This window comes from Sturnira hondurensis, unplaced genomic scaffold, assembly GCF_014824575.4.
Source record: "Sturnira hondurensis isolate 20B ecotype Veracruz unplaced genomic scaffold, ASM1482457v3 Scaffold0004136, whole genome shotgun sequence".
NCBI lineage: Eukaryota > Metazoa > Chordata > Mammalia > Chiroptera > Phyllostomidae > Sturnira > Sturnira hondurensis.
Window position 1 is genome coordinate 20,916,171 of NW_028076767.1, and position 21,243 is coordinate 20,937,413.

At 53.2% G+C, this 21,243-nt stretch overlaps 1 protein-coding gene across 6 annotated transcripts in view; it reads left to right on the top strand.

Annotated features, from left to right (window-relative positions):
* The window catches only part of CEP250 (centrosomal protein 250), a 45,024-nt gene extending 24,163 nt beyond the window's left edge, over nt 1-20,861 (top strand). For all 6 annotated transcript variants that reach the window (XM_037043940.1, XM_037043938.1, XM_037043942.1 and 3 more), the window contains 15 exons: nt 2,287-2,454; nt 2,825-2,959; nt 4,292-4,435; nt 5,264-5,397; nt 6,882-7,020; nt 7,975-8,317; nt 8,845-8,966; nt 9,960-10,080; nt 11,159-11,280; nt 11,757-14,366; nt 16,896-17,009; nt 17,192-17,347; nt 17,844-17,936; nt 18,825-18,884; nt 20,228-20,861. In XM_037043940.1, the coding sequence (XP_036899835.1) occupies nt 2,287-2,454; nt 2,825-2,959; nt 4,292-4,435; nt 5,264-5,397; nt 6,882-7,020; nt 7,975-8,317; nt 8,845-8,966; nt 9,960-10,080; nt 11,159-11,280; nt 11,757-14,366; nt 16,896-17,009; nt 17,192-17,347; nt 17,844-17,936; nt 18,825-18,884; nt 20,228-20,497 (4,731 nt within the window). In that variant the 3' untranslated portion in view covers nt 20,498-20,861. The remainder of the gene's footprint in view (nt 1-2,286; nt 2,455-2,824; nt 2,960-4,291; nt 4,436-5,263; nt 5,398-6,881; nt 7,021-7,974; nt 8,318-8,844; nt 8,967-9,959; nt 10,081-11,158; nt 11,281-11,756; nt 14,367-16,895; nt 17,010-17,191; nt 17,348-17,843; nt 17,937-18,824; nt 18,885-20,227) is intronic.
* The last annotated feature ends 382 nt before the right edge of the window (nt 20,862-21,243 follow it).

Sequence of the window (21,243 nt, forward strand, 5' to 3'; positions counted from 1 at the left end):
AGTTTTCCAGTTACAGTTTACATGCAGTATTATCTGTGTTAGTTTTAGGTGTGTAGTAGACAATCATATATTCTGCAGAGAGTTCCCCCCGTACTTCCAGTACCCACCTGGCACCACGCATAGTTAATGACCGTGGCAGTGACTGTGCTGGACTTTACGTCCCCGTGACCATTTTATAACTTCACATTTGTACTTAATTCTTTCCCCATTTTTACCCAGACGCCCAAACTCCCTCCCCTTTGGCAATCATCAGTGTGTTCTCTGTATCTATGTTTGTTTCTATTTTCTTGGTTTGTTAATTCTGTTCTTTAGATTCCACATATAAGTGAAATCATATGGTGTTTGTCTTTCTCTGACTAATTTATTCACTTAGCATAGTTTTCCTCTAGGTTCATCCATATTCTCACAGATTGTAAGATTTCATTCTTTTTATGGCTGAGTAATATCCCATTGTATATATTTACCACAACTTTTTTTTAATTCACTTGTCTATTTGGGGGCACTTGGGCTGCTTCCATATCTTGCCTATTGTGAATACCACTGCAGTGAACATAGGAGTGCATATACTCTTTTGAGTTAGTGTTTTGGGTTTCTTTGGTCCAGTACCTCTAAAATAAGTTAATAGGTGAAAAACACTAGGAAGGATTTCTAGTGTATATATAGCTCTGTATTTGTGTTTGCTGTTATTGTTGTTTGGGTATGTACAGAGAATTGAGAGTGGATCCTGGGATTTTTTTTTTTAAGATTTTATTTGATTTTAGAAAGAGGGGAAGAAAGGGACAGAAACATCAATGTGTGGTTGCCTCTCACATACCCTGTACTGGGGACCTGGCCTGCAACACAGGCATATGCCCTGACTGGGCATCGAACCAGGGACTCTCTGGTTCACAGACTGGTGCTCAATCCACTGAGCCACACCAACCAGGGCTGGTCCTGGGGGTTTAGAATTGTGAAGCTGGCCCCAGGATGGCAAGGGGGCAGAGGAATGCCTTGGACCTGTTCTTGCCAATTCAGAACTGTGTTTCTTTTGTCTTCTAATAACATCATTTAGTCCGTTTTCTTTTATTGTAGTTATAGGTATATTTGGGTTTATTTCTACCACCTCATGCTGTTCGTACTGCCTTTTTTTGTCTCTTTGTGAGAGTGGAGGGGGGAATCACCTTTCTTAACTTCTTTTAGAAGGTTAGATTGGGTGATTGAGTCGTAATCTTTTCTCACCTGTTTTTTCTCTCTACTGCTGCGGGTGATAGATACTCTATTTTTTTATTCTGTTGTTTCCTTTAATATTTTAAAATACATACTGAAAATCTCAAGCAGGATCAGATGTGTGGCGACAGAAGGAAACTGGGCTTTGAGTGGCGGGCACACAGTAGAGTGCACAGGTGACAACTTGTGATGCCCTACGCCTGAAATTTACGGGAGGTTATTGACAGTGTTCCCCAATACATTCTTTTAAAAAGAAGCCTTAAGTTAATCAGTACGTTCACCTTTCTCCTAAATGACACAGGAACATTCAGAATATCTTTCCTACATTTACTCCTCTCAACCTAGGCACAATTTTTTACTCATGATGATGGTGGTGATGATATATAGTGAAGCCTGGATTCTTTCTGTGTGCTATGCACCATTTAAAGTGCTTTACGTGACTTATCTTAATGCTCAAAACAACCCTAGGAGGGCACTGTTGTTACCTGCATTTTTCTAGACCAGGAAAGTAAGGCACAGAGATGCGATTGAAATTAAGTGAGGTCGCACTAGCAGTGTTGTCCTGAAGTTCGTAGCGGCCTGGCTGCAGAGCCCGTCACCACTCTCCTGAGAACCTAATAGAGGGTGCTGGGTTAGCCTGGGAGGTCAGGGAAGGCTGTGGTCACTGGTGGACCTCTGAGAGGACCAGGGTGCCGCATCCGGATGCTGTTGTACCGTTTAACAGGGGACGTCCTCTGTCCCCTGAGGGCTCCACCTGACTTTCCAGAAGGCTGACTCCGCCACCAGAGCAGGGGAGAGTGGGCAGCAGGGCGAATCTGCCACCCCAGCTCATTGTTAACAGCCGTCAGCCGTGACGTGGTTGCTCTAAAATACTCAAAGCTTACAGTAGGGACAGCTGCACTTTAGAAAGCACTTTTACGTGTGATGTTGTAGCCTCACTTTACAGATGAGGGGACAGGCTTAGAGCGGCTCCGAGATCATACCTCTGGGGAGCAGTGGACTTGTTTTTCTCCTCCGGGTCTCCTTCTGCCTCCTGTCCTCACCCATATGGTTGTAACAGTGTTTCCTCTGTCTGACCAGGAGAAGGAGTGCTCCCGGCACCAGCAGGAACTGGATAAGGCTCTGGAATGCCTAGAGAGGGAGAAAATGGAGCTAGAAATGAGGCTGAGGGAGCAGCAGGCAGAAACTGAGGCTCTCCGGACCCAGAGGGAAGAAGAACAGGCCGAGGCCAAGAGCACCCTATGCCAGGTGGGGGGCTAGACAGCCAACCTCTGGTTCCCCTGCCGTCGACCACTTCCTTTTCCCCTCCAAGAGTAGTGCCCCCAGGGCTCCTAGAACAGAGTGTAACTGTGCACTTTGCTGCCAGAGAGCTGGGTGATCGTCAGCATTAGCTGCAGGGCCAGTGATATGTCATACTTCCTGAGGGAGGGCTGACGCTTACCACATCCTGTCAGCTTGAAAACCAGCGGCAACCTTTGCACTTCCTGGCTCTCTGTCAGCAGGTCCAGACCCTCCTCTGCCCTCAGCCCCCGCCCTATTCACCGGAAGAGCCGCAGAGCTGCTGGAATGTGCTGGTGGCCTCGACCCAACAAGCCCTCGCCCTCCTGCCCCCCCACAGATGCAGGTAGAAACAGAGAAGGAGAGGGTGTCCCTCCTGGAGACACTGCTGCAGACCCAGAGGGAGCTGGCCGATGCCAGCCAGCAACTGGAACGGCTGAGGCAGGACATGAAGGCTCAGAAGCTGCAGGAGCAGGTACGGAGGGTGGTCCTGAGCAGGGAAGGAGAGGGAACTTCGGTTTCCTCATTCAACTGTCACTTCCCTGGGCCAGGCCCTGTGCCTGGCGCCCACACGTGGCAAGCGTGGTTTGCAGCTCACAGCGAACATGACAGACGTGGTCCCTGCCCTCCAGGAGCTTACATTCTAGTGGCAGAGACAGATGGAGATGGGCAGACACAAAAGAATGAGATAATCACAGGTTGTAGCAGGTGCTGTCAGATAAGGGGACATCACAGAGAGAGATTCAAAGGTGGCCGCTTTGGACAGGTGGTCAGGGAGGCCCCCAGTGGCAAAGGAACATTTGAGCTGAGACGTGAGGTTTAAAAAGAGCCAGCCCATGGAACAATAGGGAAGAAGCTTGAAAACACTGTGCTAAGTGAAAGAGGCCAGTCACAAGAAGCCCTACCGTGCATGATTCCACTTACACGGGATGTCCAGACAATCCACAGAGACAGGGAGTAGAGGAATGGAGGGGAGGAGAGGGTACGAGATGGGGATGGTACAGGGTTTCTTTCTGGGGTGGTGGAGATGTCCTAAAATGTATTGTGGTGATAGTTGCAAATCTCTGTGAATAGAATACACTGGAAAACATTGAACTTTATGCTTTAAATGGGTGACTTCTATGGCATGTGACCTGTATCTTAATAAAACTGTCAAAAAGCAAAGAAGCCAGCCATTTGAAGAATGGTGCAGGCAAAAGAAATAGGCCTCAGAAGGGCCCTGGGACAGACAGCAAAGGGCCTGGGGAGCCCGAGGACAGAAAGGACGTGGCATGACTCCAGCATGATAAACTCAGGAGCGAGTGGAGAGACAGGCAGAGGCCCTGTGTCAGCCGTGGTGGGAGCCTGGATTTTGTTCTGGGGGCGGTGGGAAGCTGTTGGATGGTATTTAAAAAGCAGAGAAGGACATGATTTGGTGTACATGCTTAAAAACACTTTGTCGTTGAGTGGAGAATTGTGTGTTTATGCCTGTGTGATCGTGCGTGTGTGTTGGGGGTGCAGTGTGAAGGAGAAGCAGGGCTGTGCAACAGGAGTCTGCTGCGATGGCCTGGGGAGGGACTGCTGCCAACCCAGGGACCCTGACCAAGAAACTCTGGGTGAGCGGGTGTGCTTTGGGAGGGAGGAAAAGGATAGGAAGTGAGGAGATGAGGCGGCAGGGCAAGGGAGATTGCTGGGTCCTGCCTCAGCTTTTGCTAATCCGACTAAAAAATTAGTATTTATACAACATGGATTTCTACAGCATGAACTCTCTAGACCCAGACACCCTGTGAAAGCTTCCTCTCGTCACAGCCATCTCCCCGCTTTGCAGGAGACCACCAGGATGCTGCAGACCCAGCTCCGGGAGGCTCAGCGGGAGCTGGAGCGGGCAGCCCAGAAGCACAGAGATGACCTCACTGCCCTCCGACAAGAAGGCAGCTCCCTCCTGCAGGATAAGATAAACCTGCAGAAGCAGGTCCCTCTTCCTCTCTCCCAGCCCCACAGCCTTTCCCGAGCAGAGCCAGGCTGCCCCGCTCCCTCCTGCAGGACAAGGGAACCTGGGGAGCTTGGGAGGGGAAGGTTGAAGGGTGCTCAGAGCGGAGCACGTGCCCCTTGAGCCTGGGGTAGTAATCTGTGGTGATCCCAGAACTTAAGATTTTCTCGGGCAGCCCAGATGGTAGTTGTTCTTCTCATCCTTCCCATAGATCAGCATTTTTACCCAGATTGCTTATTTATTCCGATTGTTTTTCATTCTCAGAACCCTATATCAGTAGGTGTTCTGATTGTTTTTTTTTTTAATATTTTATTTATTTATCTTTTTAGAGGGGAAGGGAAGGAGAGAGGAAAGAAACATCAATGTATGGTTGCTTCTCATGCATCCCCTGCAGGGAACTGGCCCCTGCCGGAAACTGGCCTGCAACCTAAGCATGTGCCCTGACGGGGAATCGAACCGCGATCGTCTGGTTCGCAGGCCCGCGCTCAATCCACTGAGCTACACCAGCCAGGGCTGATTGTTCATTTAAAAAATATAATCATTATACACTTGCCCACCACTTTGCCTTCGGGTATAGTTATATTCAGTTAAGATTTTTATGTGTGCCTGCCTTTAGCCAGCATATGTGAGGCTGGGAGACAGGTGACCAAGCTGGCTGGTATTTGGGGAGGGGCTGGCTAAGAAGAGTGTGTATGGGTTGATTGGTGGTAAGGTTTACTATGGTAAACTGTGAAGGACCACAAAGCCCTAGATGAGAAGCATTCGCCCACTCGCCCCCAGCCCTTGGTTCTCATGCCTTTAATTTTCCAGGTGGAAGACTTGAAGTCTCAGCTGGTTTCCAAGGATGACTCTTGGAGACTGGTGGAGCAGGAGGTTCAGGAGAAGCTTAGAGAGGCCCAGGAGTGCAGCCAAATTCAGAAGGAGCTGGAGAGAGACAAAGCCAGGTAGGCTAGACAAGCCATGGAGCTGGCTTTTGCCTGTCTGGCTACCGTGGTCACTGTGAGGTTGACAGTTCTTAGCTCAGGTCGTGTAGTCTTCTTATTAACTGACATTGGTTAATACAATGATACAGTTTTCAGGGGTACAATTCTGTAATAATACATCATCTGTGTATTGTATTGTGTGTTAGCTCATCTCACCTTTCATGTCTCCAGCTGTGGGCTATATCTGTATACCCAGGTGGGTAGGACGCTGTCCCTGTCTTCAAATCCCACACTTCACTTAGTAAATAATTAGTCACGTGCATTGTGCACTAGGCAGTCTGCCAGGGGTTGGATACAGTGATAAACAAGACAGTATAGTACCTATCTCAACAGAATGGATAGTTTTGTGGGGAAGACATCCATCAGGTGATCCCCCAAATAAATTATTGCAGATTATGTTACATGGTGAGGAGGAAAGAGCTAGGAGGCTGACATAGAAATGGGGGCGGGCAGGGGGGTCTAGTTTGGACGTTAGGGAAGACCTTGCTCAGGAGATTGCTTTGAAACTGACCATTGAAGGATGAGATGGAGCCCCCACGCCAAGGGGGACAGAAATCACATGCCATGACTCTGAAACAGATCAGAGTTTGGGGTGTTTGGTGAGCCTGAAGGTGTGGCATGACTGGAGCCTGGTGACAGAGGAGAAAGTGACCTGAGCTGGACAGGTCCATGGCATTCAGGATTTTCTAGGTCACAGGGAGGAGTTTGTAGTTATCTTAGGTTTGGTAGGAAACCATCGCAGGATTTTAAGTAGGCAACTCAGCACAGCCCAATCTATGACTTATTATAAGGGATAGTGAAACATCAGGAATGAGGCAAGATCACCCAGAATGAAAGGCAGCATGGATCCTCAGGCCTGCAGGCGTTTGGGGCGGGACACATCCTTTTGTTGATGAGACTAGAGGCAGGAAGACAAGCTAGGAGACTGGTACAATTATCTAGATGAGAGATACTAAAGCTGAACCAGGGTAGGGGGGTGAGATGGGCGGGAGAGGAGGGGTCTACAGGACGTTAAGGAAATTGGAATCAGTTATCTGCAGTCATGCATTGGGTTTAGGAGGGATGGAGGGGGAACTCTGTGATATGGTCAAGGCTTCTTAGATGGGGTTCACTGAGCTCGGGAACATAATAGGGGATGATTGGGGGCAGGGGAGGTGCAGAGGGGACTGAAGGAATAGACATGTTAGACTTGAGGTATGCTGTAAATATTTCTGGAATTTCCCAGAGAAGAATAAACTGAAGTTATATTGAGGTATCCTATGCAAGAAGTATCTAGGACCACTCAGTAGGTGCTCAGTAAATAGAAACCTTTATTGTTACACTGTAATCCTTATCATTGCTCTTTCTATTTTGATCATCAATGCTATGTTTAGTACAATCAGTTGAGAAGGTAGCTGTTCATTCCCTGAGAGAATGGCCTGGCCCTCCGACCCTTCTCCTTTTAGCCTGACTCTGTCTCTGGTGGAGAAGGAACAGAGACTCCTTGTCTTAGAAGAAGCTGACTCTGTTCGACAACAGGAGCTGAGCTCCCTGCGCCAGGACATGCAGGAGGCCCAGGAAGGACAGAAAGAGCTCAGTGCCCAGGTACCCGCTCCCCCTGACCTTCGGTGATGGGTCCTGCTTCTTGGTGGAAGCCTGCTCCTGGAGATGGGGGTGATTGCTCAGAGTTGTTTCGTGAAGAGGACCTTCCTCTTTTTCCTCATTACAGGGTTGCTGGGACTGCAGCAGCCCTGGCAGGACTGGGAGGCCGGGACTGGGCAGGGTGGGTTTGGGAACCAGACCCAGAGTTGACAACGGCTCCTGTGAGGAACCTGTTGGCCCAGAACTTAGTGCCCAAAGGGGCAGAGGTCACGCAGGCCTAGTTCAAGCACGGCTACTTCCCAGTGTGGTTGGCCTGCTTGGCAAGACACAGCAGGGGACTAAGTGCTACTTCAGATCAGGTAGGCAGAGGCAAGGGACTTCTGGGGACTCAGTCTTCTCACAGGAGGACCCCAGTGCTTGGGTACAAAGGAAAGACAGTATTGGGAGGGGACAAGTGAGGGAGTAAAAAATAGGCAATAAACTGCAGCAGATAAGGATCCAGACCCTGAGTTTGACCTCCAGCTCTACTGCTTCCGGGTGTGAGCATCAGTTTCTTCATCTTTTAACCATTATAGGTATATGTAAAGTGTCACGTATACAATGAGCATTCAATAAATGGTAGCCAGTCTTACTTTGACTGATCTCCTTAGGCTCAGGGTGAGGGTTTCAGGCAGAGTTCTAATCATAGCAGGGAATTGGCACCACTGCCAGGGAGCCAGGGCCAAAGCCCACTTGCGTAGCCTACACCCACGTGTCAGGAGTGAGTGGGCAGCCATGAAGGTCCCATCTTGGGTAGCACTCATTGCAGAGCCATCCCTACCTGCTGGGGAGCTGAGCCTCCAGCCCTGATCAAGGTTGACTTGGGGTCTGAGTAGGGCTGGGTCTGGGCCAGAGCGGGGCATGGTCTGAGGAGTGGGTGTCCTCTCTGCTCAGAGTAACGACACTTCCTCCCTGCAGGTGGAATTACTGAAGCAGGAGGTGAAGGAAAAAGAGGCTGATTTTCTGGCCCAGGAAGCACAGCTGCTGGAGGAGCTAGAGGCATCTCGAGTCGCAGAGCAGCAGCTGCGAGCTTCCTTGTGGGCCCAGGAAGCCAAGGCAGCCCAGCTGCAGCTGCGACTGCGCAGCACAGAGAACCAGCTGGAGACGCTGGTGGCAGAACAGCAGCCTGGGCACCATGCTCAGGCGCAGCTAGCCACCCTCCATTCTGTCCTGCAGCAGGCTCTGGGGTCTGTTTGTGAGAGCAGGCCTGAGCTGAGTGGTGCGGGGGACTCCGCTCCCTCCCTCTGGGGCCCTGAGCCAGGTGAGACAGCCACCCCAGAACTCAGTCCTTTGGGCCAAAGCCAGGCCTAGCTCCCAGGGAAGAAGTTAGGGGAATGCAGTTCCTTAGCAAGCATCAAGGCTAAGGCCACAGACTCTGGAATCAATCCAGTCATCTCTGGAACTCCCCAGCTCTGCCATTTGCTAGATTGTGCCCTTGGGCAAGTTGTCCATCCTCTCTGAACTTGATGTTCTCAACTATAAAATGAAGGTGTTAAATGTACCTACCTCTCAGGATTTTTCTAAGGAGTTAATGAGATTACAGAGGTAAAATAGCTCACACAGTTCCTGGCACTTACTAAATGCCTAACAAGTGATAGCTAGTTTACCTAGTGTCCACCGCAGTGCCTGGCACCTAGGCATGCAGAAAGTGCATGATGAGTGAGCTACTTAGAGGGCTTCCTTGAGGAGAGGAGGGATCAGTGGGAAGGCCAAGGCCATGTCTGGGGAGGTGTGGCTGATTCTTTCCATAGTGCAGCCCAGTAAGGAGGTGTTTCCTCGTTTGTTCAGACCAGAATGGAGCAAGGACCCTCTGTAAGAGGAGGCCTCTCCTGACGGCTCTCTCAGCTGAGGCGGTGGCATCGGCCCTCCACAAGCTCCACCAAGACCTGTGGAAGACTCAGCAGGCCCGGGTATGTCTCCCTGCTCTCCTACCCGGACCCTTCACCTCCCCAGAAAAGACCTAGATAGCAATTTGGCTGGTTTGCTTCCTGAAATCAGATTGGGATGAGTTCCACCTTGGTCACTTACTCCCTGGCAACCAGGAAGCAAGCATTTGGTTTTCTGGGCCTTGATTTTGGCAGTAAAGTGGGGCAAATCATGCCTGTCTCACAGGGCTGTGAGCATGAGATCAGTGAGGGAGTTCCATGAGCCCTGTGAACGCAAAAACCCTTTACAGATGCATGGGATTGTTTTGCATCGTTTTCCTCTCAACCATGAATTATTCTGCGTGCCAAGAACTCGAAGAAAAAACCAACAAACTGAGATCCCTGAGAACTGAGGTTGCCCTTTGTAGGAACTTTCTAAGCCTAAGGACATTCAGCTGAACTAAATGTCCTGCAAATTCCACCTCACAAGAAACCTATATCAGCCAATAAAAATGAGTGCCACCGCGTGCCAGCCACTGAGCTGGGGACACAAGACACGGAAAGACCTGCTTTCTGCCCTCAAGAAGGCTCAGTGCTGTGGCTGAAGAGTCAAACTGCATTCTTAAATAAAGCAGAACCGATAGAATGAACTGGATCGATAACAGATATATGATAATGGAGGAAGGGACGATACAGTCTGACTTGAGGAAGGTCAGAAGGAAGGAGAAGTGGCCTCTGAGCTAAGCTCTGAAGTAGGAGTTTAGGGGGAGGAGATGTGACCCCAAGCTCAGACGTTAGCAGGAGTTCTGTTCCAAATGGCATGGGCGGGACAAAAGGGGAGTCTAGGCTCCAGTCAGCGGGAGCAGAGCTTATCATCACTTCAGGAAGCCAAGTGCACATGCATTCAGAAGTAAATAACCCAGGAATTAGGGAGAAGATCCTGGTGGCAGACCCACCAGGAAGAAGGCTTGGGCCCTGGACTGGGATAGCTTTTTGGGGAAGGAGGAACTTGAGTTTAACCGTGCCCTTTCTTCCCAGGACGATCTGAGGGACCAGATACGGAAGCTGGAACAGCGTCTGGCTGACGGAGAGGCTGAGAAGAGCCAGTTCCACACAGAGCTGCAGGATCTGCAGAGACGACTCTCCCAGAACCGGGAAGGTAAGAAGCTCGAGGCAGCCAGGGCCTTTGGAGGGAGCAGAGAGGAGAGGCGGGAAGCCCAGAAGGGGCAGGGGCAGGCCTGGCAGCCACTGTTTACCCAGAACTGAGAGGGTACCTAGAGGCATCTCCAAAGGGCTGATGACCCCATGAACTATTTTTCAGCTTTATGCGGCCTTTGAGGGCCATCCTGGCCGAAGGGGTTAGGAGAATGGGGTCAGATGTAATGAAGGGAGATTTAATGAAGTAGATTTAATGAAGTGAGTAGTTGCTGGCTAGGCTTCTGTTTTCTCTATCTGCAGATTTAAAAACTGGCAGCCCAGGGCCAGGACTGTGAAAATATTCTAAAATTTTTTATCTTTTGTCATGTATCCATGTTACTGATTTTTGTCATCTTCAATGATGTCTTCAGAAAGTGTTAACCTTTGACAGTGGGGTTATGGCCTGATTGGGAGATAGCAGGAGCGGGCATCTGGAGAGAACACACCTGTGCCACAGCCAAGGGCTCAAAAGGGTGGTGATCACTTGGGAAGAAAAGCAGAGGGGAGAGTCCTGAGGCTCCAGGCTCTACTGTGGAAGAAAAGGTTGTCACCTGGGGAGTGGGTCTGGGCCTTGAAAGTGTCCCAGAGGGTCTCCCTGGGAGCCATTCACAGAGCCCTGGGTTCTGGTGCCTTTTGCAGAAATGGTGGGGATGCGGGGCAGCGAGCAAAGCAAGCCTGGTCTCTAGGAACCTTGGCAAAATCAAAGAGCTAGTGACTAGCAGGGCTCTCCAATGTCTTAGCTCGATCCTGTCTGGAATCCAGGGCTGAGGATCTCTGTGTGAACAGGATGAGGAATTGCTGGGGTGATGAGTTATGGGGCAGAGCTGGAGCTGGGCAGCAGGTACAGACACGAGTCTGGAAGCAGCCGGGAGCCCAGACAAACAGGAGCAGCTGGCAGATGGGTGATGTCTCTGAAACTGGATATAATTCTCTCCTTGGCCTTCTTCCCTTTGCTTTTGTTCCCCATTTTCCATCTGCCTGCCTCTTTTCTTCCTCCCACAACCATGGGCCTTGCTCCACTACCTCTCCTCTTCCTGAAGAGAAATCCAAGTGGGAGGAAAAACAGAAGTCTCTGGAGTCTGAGCTGATGGAACTGCACGAAACGGTGGCATCCTTACAGAGCCGCCTACGGCGAGCAGAGCTGCAGGGGATGGAGGCCCAGGTATAGCGGTACTGGTTTGGGGGAGGGCGTTGCTTCAGGAGTGGTCCCTCAGGGCCCACGCTCTAGCTCCCAGGCCCATTTTGGTCTGTGGTCCTGCCCCGTCCATATGCAGTGCCCAACTCCCTTCAGCAGTGTCTACTTCTCTGGCTCTCCCCACATCCCTGAGGGCCATTTTCAAGTCCTAGTGAATCCTCCTTCAATTATTTTTCGGAATTAAGGTTGAAATTTTTGCTCCTTGCCCTCAAAGCTCAGAGTCTGGGATGGCTCATTTGCACCAGGCTTTCTCCTCTGGGCATGGTAGAGCCCTGGGACATGGTTAGGGATGTTCTTTTCTTAGCTTAAGTGGATTGCACGAGTTCTTTTGGTCCAAGTCCCTAGCAATGCTGGTGCTGCAAAGCAAGGAAAGGAAGGGCCTGTGTCACAGTGAGGGTGTCAAGGAAGTGTTGTCCAAGGTGGTTGTGCCTCTTGTTTTCCAGAATGAGCGAGAGGTACTTCAAGCAGCCAAGGAGAACCTGACGGCCCAAGTGCAGCATCTGCAAGCATCTGTCGCAGAAGCAAGGGCTCAGGCGAGTGCTGCCGGGGTCCTGGAAGAAGACCTGCGAACTGCTCGCTCAGCCCTGAAACTGAAAAATGAGGAGGTGGAGAGTGAGCGTGAGAGAGCCCAGGCTCTGCAGGAGCAGGGCGAGCTGAAGGTGGCCCAAGGGAAGGCTCTGCAGGAGAATCTGGCTATCTTGGCCCAGGCCCTCTCCGAAAGAGATGGGGAAGTGGAGGCTTTGCAGGAAAGGATCCAGGAACTGGAGAAGCAGCGGGAAATGCAAAAGGCGGCTTTGGAATTGCTGTCTCTGGACCTAAAGAAGAGAAACCAAGAGGTGGATCTGCAACAGGAACAGATTCAGGAGCTGGAGAGGTGCAGATCTGTTTTGGAGCATCTGCCCATGGCCGTCCAGGAGCGAGAGCAGAAGCTGACTGTGCAGAGGGAACAGATCAGAGAGCTCGAGAAGGATCAAGAGACGCAGAGGAATGTCTTGGAACATCAGCTTCTAGAACTCGAGAAGAAGGACCAACTGATCAAATCCCAGGAAGGACAGATTCAGGATCTGAAGAAGCAGCTGGTCACGCTGGAGTGCCTGGCCCTGGAACTAGAGGAAAACCATCACAAAATGGAGTGCCAGCAAAAGGCAATTGAGGAGCTGGAGGGCCAGAGGGAAATGCAGAGGGTGGCTCTGACCCACCTTACCCTGGACCTAGAAGAAAGGAGCCAGGAACTGCAGGTGCACAGCAGCCAGATCCAGGAGCTGGAGAGCCACAGCAGCCTTCTGGCAAGGGAGCTGCAGGAGAAGGACCAGGAGGTGAAGTCCCAGCGAGAACAGATCGAGGAGCTGCGGAGGCAGAAAGAACGTCTGACCCAGGACCTCCAGAGGAGGGACCAGGAGACGGTGCTGCAGAAGGAGAGGATTCAGGTCCTAGAAGATCAGAGGACACTGCAGACCAAGCTCCTCGAGGAGGACCTGGAACAGATCAAGCTGTCCTTGAGAGAGCGAGGCCGGGAGCTGACCTCTCAGAGGCAGCTGATGCAGGAGCGGGCAGAGGAGGGGAAGGGCCAGCATAAAGCACAGCGAGGGAGCCTGGAGCACCTGAAGCTGATCCTGCGTGACAAGGAGAAGGAGGTGGAATGCCAGCAGGAGCGCATCCAGGAACTTCAGGAGCACAAGGGCCAGCTGGAGCAGCAGCTCCAGGGCCTCCACAGGAAGGTGGGTGAGACCAGCCTACTCCTGACCCAGCGAGAGCAGGAGATCGCGGTCCTGCAGCAGCACTTGCAGGAAGCCAGGGAACAGGGGGAGCTGAGAGAGCAGTCACTCCAGGGTCAGCTAGAAGAGGCCCAGAGAGCCCTGACCCAGAGGGACCAGGAGCTAGAGGCCCTGCAGCAGCAACAGCGGCAGGCCCAGGGGCAGGAGGAGAGGGTGAAGGAAGAGGCAAGCGCCCTGCAGAGAGCTCTGGAGCAGGCCCACGTGACACTGAAAGAGCGGCAGGGAGAGCTTGAGGACCACAAGGGACATGTGCAGAGGCTCCAGGAAGAGCTGGAAATGGAGGGACGGCAGGTGCAGGCCCTGGAAGAGGTGCTGGGAGACCTAAGGGTGGAGTCTCAGGAGCAGGAGCAGGCTCTGTTGGCCCTGCAGCAGCAGCTTGCGGAGCGGGAACAGGAACATGAGGCAGAGGCCAGGGCCTTGCAGGACAGCTGGCTGAGGGCGAAGGTGATGCTCAAGGAACGGGACCAGGAGCTGGAGGCCCTGCGGGTAGAGAGCCAGTCCTCCCAGCAGCGGGAGGAGACTGCCCAGGGCCAGGCAGAGGCTCTGCAGGAGGCCCTCAGCAAGGCTCAGGCTGCCCTACAGGAGAAAGAGCAGCAACTCCTTCGGCAGGCAGAACTGAGCCACAGCCTGGAGGCCAGCGCATCTACCCTGCAGGCTGCCTTGGACTCCTGCCAGGCACAAGCCCGGCAGCTGGAGGAGGTCCTGAGGAAGCGGGAAGGTGAGATCCAGGACCGGGACCTCCGGCACCAGGCGGCTGTGCAGGAGCTGCAGCAGGCGCTTGCACAGAGGAACGAAGAACTGAGATGTCACAAGAAGCAGAGGCAGCTACTGGAGAAGTCTCTTGCCCAGAGGCTCCGAGAGGATGTGACCCAAGAGACGCAGAACCTGGGGTCAGAGAGAGAAGAGGAAGAGATGAGGGGCCTTCGTGAGAGCCTCAGGGAGCTCCAGCTGACTCTAGCACAAAGGGAAGAGGAGATCCTGGAGCTGAGGGAGCAAAGGAAGAATCTGGAGGACTCAGCCCACAGCCGCAAAGCCTCCCCAGCGGGGGAGCCCTCCATAAAGTTGGACTCTGCAGGACCCAGGCTGCAGCAGGAGCTGGAGCGACTGCAGATAGCCCTGAGGCAGACAGAGGCCAGGGAGATCGAGTGGAGGGAGAAGGCGCAGGACTTGGCACTGTCCCTGGCCCAGAGCAAGGCCAGTGTCAGCAGTCTGCAGGAGGTGGCCATGTTCCTTCAATCCTCTGTGCTAGAGCGGGACTCAGAACAGCAGAGGCTGCAGGTGAGTCACTCAGTGTGTCGTCAGGACTGGTGGGCAGAGCCCTGTGTGGCTGAACTCAGGGGCTACCTGCCACACTGCACTTGTGGCCCCTCAGAGTGTGTGAGAGCTGAGATCACAAGCACCTCAATGAGAGTGGAATCCAGGTCACTGTGCTAGTCTGTGGGGATGCGAAGAGAATAGGACACCCACAGTCCCCGCCCTCATAGAGCTTCCGGTCTAGTGGGTAAGCAATTAGAACGCAGCGCCTAATTGTAATCAGTGCCTCCTTGGGGGAGTTTAGTGTGCTCTGAGCATACTACAGGGACACCCGACTTTTCCTGGGGGTGAGTCCTGAGCTGCTTCCTGGTAAAAGTGGTGCTTAAGGTTAGATCTGAAGGGACCAGTGAGGAAATAACCAAGTGCAGGATGAGGAGGCACTTTCTGGGTAAGACAGAACATGGAGCATCTGTGTAGGGAATTCGAGCCCCTGGAACAATGAAGACAAGTTGGCAAGAGAGGACTGCAGCGGCCCGATCATTCAGGGCTTGTAAATCAAGTTAACGAGGTGGATGAAGGGTTCAGCACAGGGAAGGGCGTGATCAGATACACGGTTCAGGAAGGTCACTTGGGCTGCTGTGTGGAGCAGTAGACCTGGGAACACTAACTCAGAGGCTGTGCTAGACGTCAGGGGAGAGGTGGAGACCGGAGGCAGGAAGTGCAGTTGGAGGCACGTGGGTGGTGGACCCAGGTGATCATGGGACATCAATAGGTGATTGGCTAAGAGGCTGGGGAGTAGAGAAAGGACAGCAAGAAATCAGACCCCAGGTTTTTGCTCACTGGGATGCAGAAAGGCAGGTTTGGGGAAGAACAGTAGAATGATGGGTTTGGTTTGGAAATGGAGCAAGGTGCCAGTGGGCCGTGCAAGAGGAGATGTCCAGTGGGCAGATCTGCAAAGTACTCTGGAGTTAAAGGATGTGACTGAACCTAGAGAGGCTTTGGACTCATCAGCAGTTGGAAATAAGTGGGCTCCTCTGTGGCATGATGAGTGAGGAAGGAAGTGGACCTGAAGGTGTAACATTTAACCTCAAGGTCAGGGTCATGGCTTAGTCATCTCTGCATCCCTAGCACTGAGCACAGGGCCCGCACAGAGCGGGCAGTCAGGAAAACAGGGCTGGCCGTTGGACCAAGGGAGGCATTGTCTGTTTTGCCGAGAGGAACCAAGCCCATTTTTCCCGGGAGATAAACTCTACACCCTTGTGCTGAGCCCCAAGAACCCCTTTATCATCTCAGACACACAGCTCTGCAGAGACTTGGCTTCTGGAAGCCCCCAGTGCTCTGCCCTGGTTAAAGGGCAACATGCGGAGAAGGGTTACGTTTGTGAACTTTGGAGTCAAGTTCCTGGGTTTGCAATGTACACTTCTTCAGTTTGTTAGCTGTGTGACCCTAGATAAGTAAGTGCCTTCACTTCTCTGACCATTGGCTTTCTCGTGGATAAAAGAGGGGATGATGGTACCAGCCCCAGAGTGCCGTTTTGTGTATGGAATGAGATAGTATGTACGAGGCGTGTAGGAAGGAAGCATTCAATAAGTGAAACAACTTTCCTGTTTCCAGGCCGTTGTTATAGACACAGAAAAAGTAAGGTGTACAGCTGGGCAGGAGGGCGCTTCACGTCCACATTGTTGGGTTATGAGCAGCATTCACTCAGTGCGGCTCCAGTCAGGGTCTCCCGCCACACCCACTCAAGGACGCCTTTCAGACGCAGCCCTTCCTCGCAGGGGTGCCGTTTTTTATTTTCAGCTTTTTACGTGCCAGATGTCGTTACTCTTACTTTCTTCCACAACAAGCCTGAAGAGCAGGAACTGCTATTGTCCTCATTTTATAGCTGAGGAGCGGCAGTTCAGAGAGGCTGAATAACTTGTCCGAGGTCATACAGCTAGTAAATGGCAGACACAGAATTGCATCCAGGCGGTCTTTTTACTGTGACGCTCCTGCTCTCTCCCCGGCAACCTCCCCCCGCACGTGCACCCTCACCTTGTCTCTCTTCGTGCCCGTTACCATTTATGAAACACGGGGGGCCTGGAACCCGTCTGGCACTAGGTCCCACATTTATCTAAAGGGGTGTAACTCCAGAGGTTTGATCTCAGCTTCATGGAGCATGTAGTCGTTGGACAAATGAGGAAACTGGGGTTTGGAGAGAGCTCATCTCCTACCCAAAGTCATCTAGCCAGTAAGTGATGGCGTAGTACCGGGCTCCGTGTGGCTCCAAAGTCCAAGCTCTCTCCCCAGTGCTCCACGTTATCACTTAGCTTATGGCAGATCTAAAACAAGACAGGTTCGGTCCTAGCCCACCGTATTTCCTTGCGCAGATCCCTCTCTGCTCCTTTGTTTTCTCCATCTGTAAAACGAAGGTTCTGTACTAGAAGAGCTCAGAAGCTCCAGGACACAAAAGATTATGCCCTGATGAGAACACTGAGCTGAGGATGGAGGGTGGAATGAACCTGGATGTGAGGTTGCCATGGCGTGATTTTGTTCCACACCCTGATACCCCAGGATGAGCTGCAGCTCGCCAGACAGGCTCTGGAGAAGGAGCCGCTCCACAGCCCCGGCCCGGCCAGCAGAGCAGAACTGGGGTGCAGAGGAGAGGCGGGTGTACAGCCAGGGGAGGTGAGTGGGGCCCTGGTGGGAACCGATGGCCCAAGGAGGAGCTCCTGCCCGAGAGCTTGTCCTCTTCTCTTGGAAACTGTGTCTTGAATCCCAGATCTGCTGGTTTGGTCCCCTTACCCCTGTACCTGTTCCCCACCTGACTATGGGGCTGCCCAGGTGAGACCCACAGCCCTTTCCCACAGGTCTCAGGAGTGGAGGGTGAACCTAGTGCTGGGATGGAAGAGAAGCAGCCATGGGGACAAAGGCTTGAACAGCTACAGCAAGTGGTGGCGCAGCTGGAGGTTGACCGGAGCAGGCTGCAGCACCACAATGTCCAGCTGCGGACCGCCTTGGAGCAGGTAACTTCCGTCCTCGGCTCCCTCCTTCGGGGGCCAGTGGGCATGATCCCTACTTCTGGTGTAGCCCCCAGAGCAAGGGCTGGTAAACTGCAGCCCGAGGGCCAAATTCAGCCTGCTGCCTACTTCTGAAAATAAAGTTTTATGGGAACACAGCCATGCCCAATCATTCACCTGTTGTCTACGGCTGCTTGCAGGCCACAGTAATGGAGCTGAATAGTTGCAACAGAGATCAAGTGGCCCACAAAGCCTAAACACCACAGAAAGGTTTGCTGAACCTGCTCCAAAGGCCTGAGAGGCCGGCCCTGCCTCTCCAGCCCAGGAGCTGCACTCAGGGTTGTCCCAGCATGTGTTCCCCATGACCAGGAGTTTAGCCTCCTAGGACTGCTGGCCCCTTACACGCAAACCCACACATGCACCAGCCTTCTCTTCATAAAGGTGGCTCTGCGGCAGCTGCAGCACCAAGCCAAGCCCTGACTTCTCACTTGTATCCTGGCAGGTGGAGCGAGAGCGGAGGAAGCTGAAGAGGGATTTCCTGCGTGCGTCGCGGACAGGGGAAAGCGAAGCCACAGCATCGTCACCCACACCTCAGGTTTACTGCTTTTCATTGACTGCAGCGTCAGGAGAGCCCATCCCCAGCCACCAGAAGCAGCCCTCTACAGTGCATATCCGAGGCTGCCCTTCTGAGGGGAGACAGCTACTTCCAGCAATCCAGGGAGCCCCTCCTGACTGGGTTCTGCCCCAGCCAGCCCTGCTCAGTCTGTCCCAGACCCAGAAGGAAGCCCAACATCAGGGGGTGGGGTGGAGTCAAGGCCAGCAGCCCTGTATTCTGAGGACCTCGGCCTTCACCGAGGTCTAATCTTCCTGCTCCCAGAGCCAAGCTTGATAGCAGCTTTGCAGACTGCAGACCTCATTGCCCCTTGAAATACTGAATTTGCAAGATTAGTGTCCACGCTATTTCCTGGGGCCAGAGTCCCTTTATGGGGTAAGGAGTTTGGGCAGGATTTCCCAAACTGGCATTCTTTTAGCTGAGTTATACCCATCCGTAGACAGCCCGGTCCCCTGGTGGGCAGAGACTGTTTCTGGTGGCTGAGCATCTCCCAGCTTTCCAGCCCCTTTCCTTTAATAAGAGCTTCCCAAGGGCAGCCACCTGGTCTTACTTCCTCTGTGTGTCACAGCCCAGGGCTAGCATGGAGCAAGGCGTGGTGCGCTCCTGTACACGAAAAGGTGCCTCCCAAACCCACTGCCCTCCGCACCTCTCAGAAGCTCAGCATCAGGTCCCCTCAGGCATCACCCTTTGGGCTGGGTTGGGTCTCTCCCTGCTCCAAGGCCAGGGTGCCCCATAGCACTCAGTCTGCGTTCAGACACTGCTGACCCACAGCCCTTGCCCTGGGCCCCAGGATGAGCTGGCTGAGGGTCCCCATAGAACCCCCAGGGCAGGAAGGCCTCTTCCAACAGGAATGGCATTTGTCTTCCACAGAATGGAAGAGGACAGAAGGGCTCCTTAGAGGCCAAGCACACAGCTGAACTGCAGAAAGAGGTACATTCTAGAAGAATCTGTCTTCTAAGCCCCCTTTCCCTCCCTTGCACTCAGGCAACTGGCTTTACGTCTTCCATGTGCTTGGCCCGTTATGAACATTCCGCAGGGAGAGCGGAAACAGGTCCCACCTCGGAGAACTTCAGTCTGCGTGGGAGACAAAAAGCCCAGTTCTGACTCACCCTCCCATATGGACAGGGCGGGAGTGGGCAAGAAAGCGTGTTCCCGGGCCCAGACCTCCAGGTTCCTACCCAGGGAGGGAGAGGACGGGGAAGAGGACTAAGGAGCAGAAGAGTCTCGGAGCACAGACTAGAGCAGGTGGGAGCCTCGGGGCCTCCTCTGTCCTAACCTGCACCCTCGCAGGCAGGACTGTGGCCAGCACACCAGGCAGAGCGGCCCGGCCCCAGGCCTCGCCGAGGTCCTCAGAGCTCAGGTCAAGCACCACGCTCAGAGAGACTGTATAGAACACCTTCTTGCCTCTTAGGCCTCACTAAAGGTTCCCCTGTCTTTCTAGGCCCGGGAATAAAAAGAACTATGGAATGTTTACTTCTGAGCCTGTTTTAGAAATCCGTAGTCACTCCTGGCAGTGCCTGGCTATACAGCTAGACCTATTCCTCTGAATCCATACAAGGCCGTCCCTGAGACAGGGCCTAGATTAGGGTGAGACGGGAGAGGCACCTGGGAGTAGAACTTGGGAGCCCCTAGCTGTCGTCCTGGAGTGCCTCCTTAAATTTTGCACCCTGGAGCCTCTCTTGCCACCCCCTAGTCCTGTATGTGCCCTGAGCTCCCAGGACTTGGCCTCCTGGCAGTCTCAGTGTACCCATCTGAGAGGTGGAGGGAAGGTTAGTTGGGGATTCTCAACCCTGGCTGCACCTCAGAGCCACATCCGAGGCTTTGAAAAAAACACTGGCCAGGCTTCTCCCCAGTCTAACGAAGTCAGGATATTTCTCAAAAGTGTCCAAAAAGGACACAGTGGAATTTTCTGCAGTGATTAAAATATTCTGTACCTTGACTGGGATAGCAGTTGTGTCAGTACATGGGTATGTACTACGCGTACATCGTACCTGGGCATTTTCACATGTGAGTTATCCCCCAATAAAGGTGAGGAATAGTTTTGTTGTTCAAGCTCCCTACTTGAGTCTCCTGCAGCCAGGGTTGACGATCACTGGATTCTGTGGTTCCTGGGGCCCCTCCCCAAAACGCTGTGAAGCCTGATCCCGAGGTGCGTAGATGTGATGAAGTTGGTTCCAGCGCTGGTCAGGCAGCCACAGGAGCAGAGCAGGAAGGGTTGGGGCAGCTTCAGGACCCTCACCTGCTCTCTCTCTCTTGGTTTTCCTGCCCACCAGGTGGCCCTGCTGAGAGCCCAGCTGGCCCTGGAGCGGAAGCAGAAGCAGGACTACATCGCTCGCTCGGTCCAGACCAGCCGCGAGCTCGTGGGCCTGCACCACAGCCTGTCCCACTCCCTTCTCGCCGTGGCTCAGGCCCCTGAGGCCACTGTCTTGGAGGCTGAGACCCGAAAGCTGGATGAGTCTCTGACTCAAAGTCTGACATCCCCGGGGCCAGTCCTGCTGTGCCCCAGCCCCAGCCCCAGCGCTTCACAGGCCACCTCCAGGTAGCAGCCTCAGCCAGAGCAGGATGCGGGCTGGCCTGGGGGCACACAGACGGACAGATGGCTGTAGAGTGGGTCACGGCTCCACATAGCTGCAGGTTCGCCAAAGGAAAGGTCCAGCTTCTCCATCCAACCTGGGAGCCCCAGGTCAGCTGGCGTTCCCAGGATGAGAGGAAACCCGCAAGGCTGGGGGAAGGCCCGGACTAGCATGGGAATGAGGCACAGAACTTCTTCCCCCTAGCCTACGGAGTCCCCCAGAGGGGTGCCTCGCCCTGGCCGAGGGGCATGTACTGCCCGTCATCTAGAATTTGCTATCCCAGCCCTTTGCCCTCTTTTTCACCTTCCCTTCAACAATAAACCTTGGATCTTTGCATCTGTTCTCCGCTCCATCTGTGTCGCCGGGCGGTAGCGGCACCAAGGGCATCTGTGAAGGAAGACTTTGCCAAAGATTCCTGTCAGGTGGCATGAATTTGTGTTTTCCTGCGTGCTGATAGAGAAGGATTCCAGAAGATGCAAAGGAAAGCCCCTGTCCGCAGGGAGCTGGACTCCAGCTGCCAAGGACGGACAGACATCATCAATGAGTCAGACAGTTGTGTGCAGACGAGAAGTGCTGTAGGAATTCCTGGCACCAAGGAAGGAAGGCCTGAGGGGAGAGGCGTTGGGAGGGGCACCCAGCACACTAGTGAGAAGGCTGGTCTGCTCTCGGCAGAGGTGGAGGTGGAGTGGGGGCGGGAGGGAGATCAGGGAGGGCCT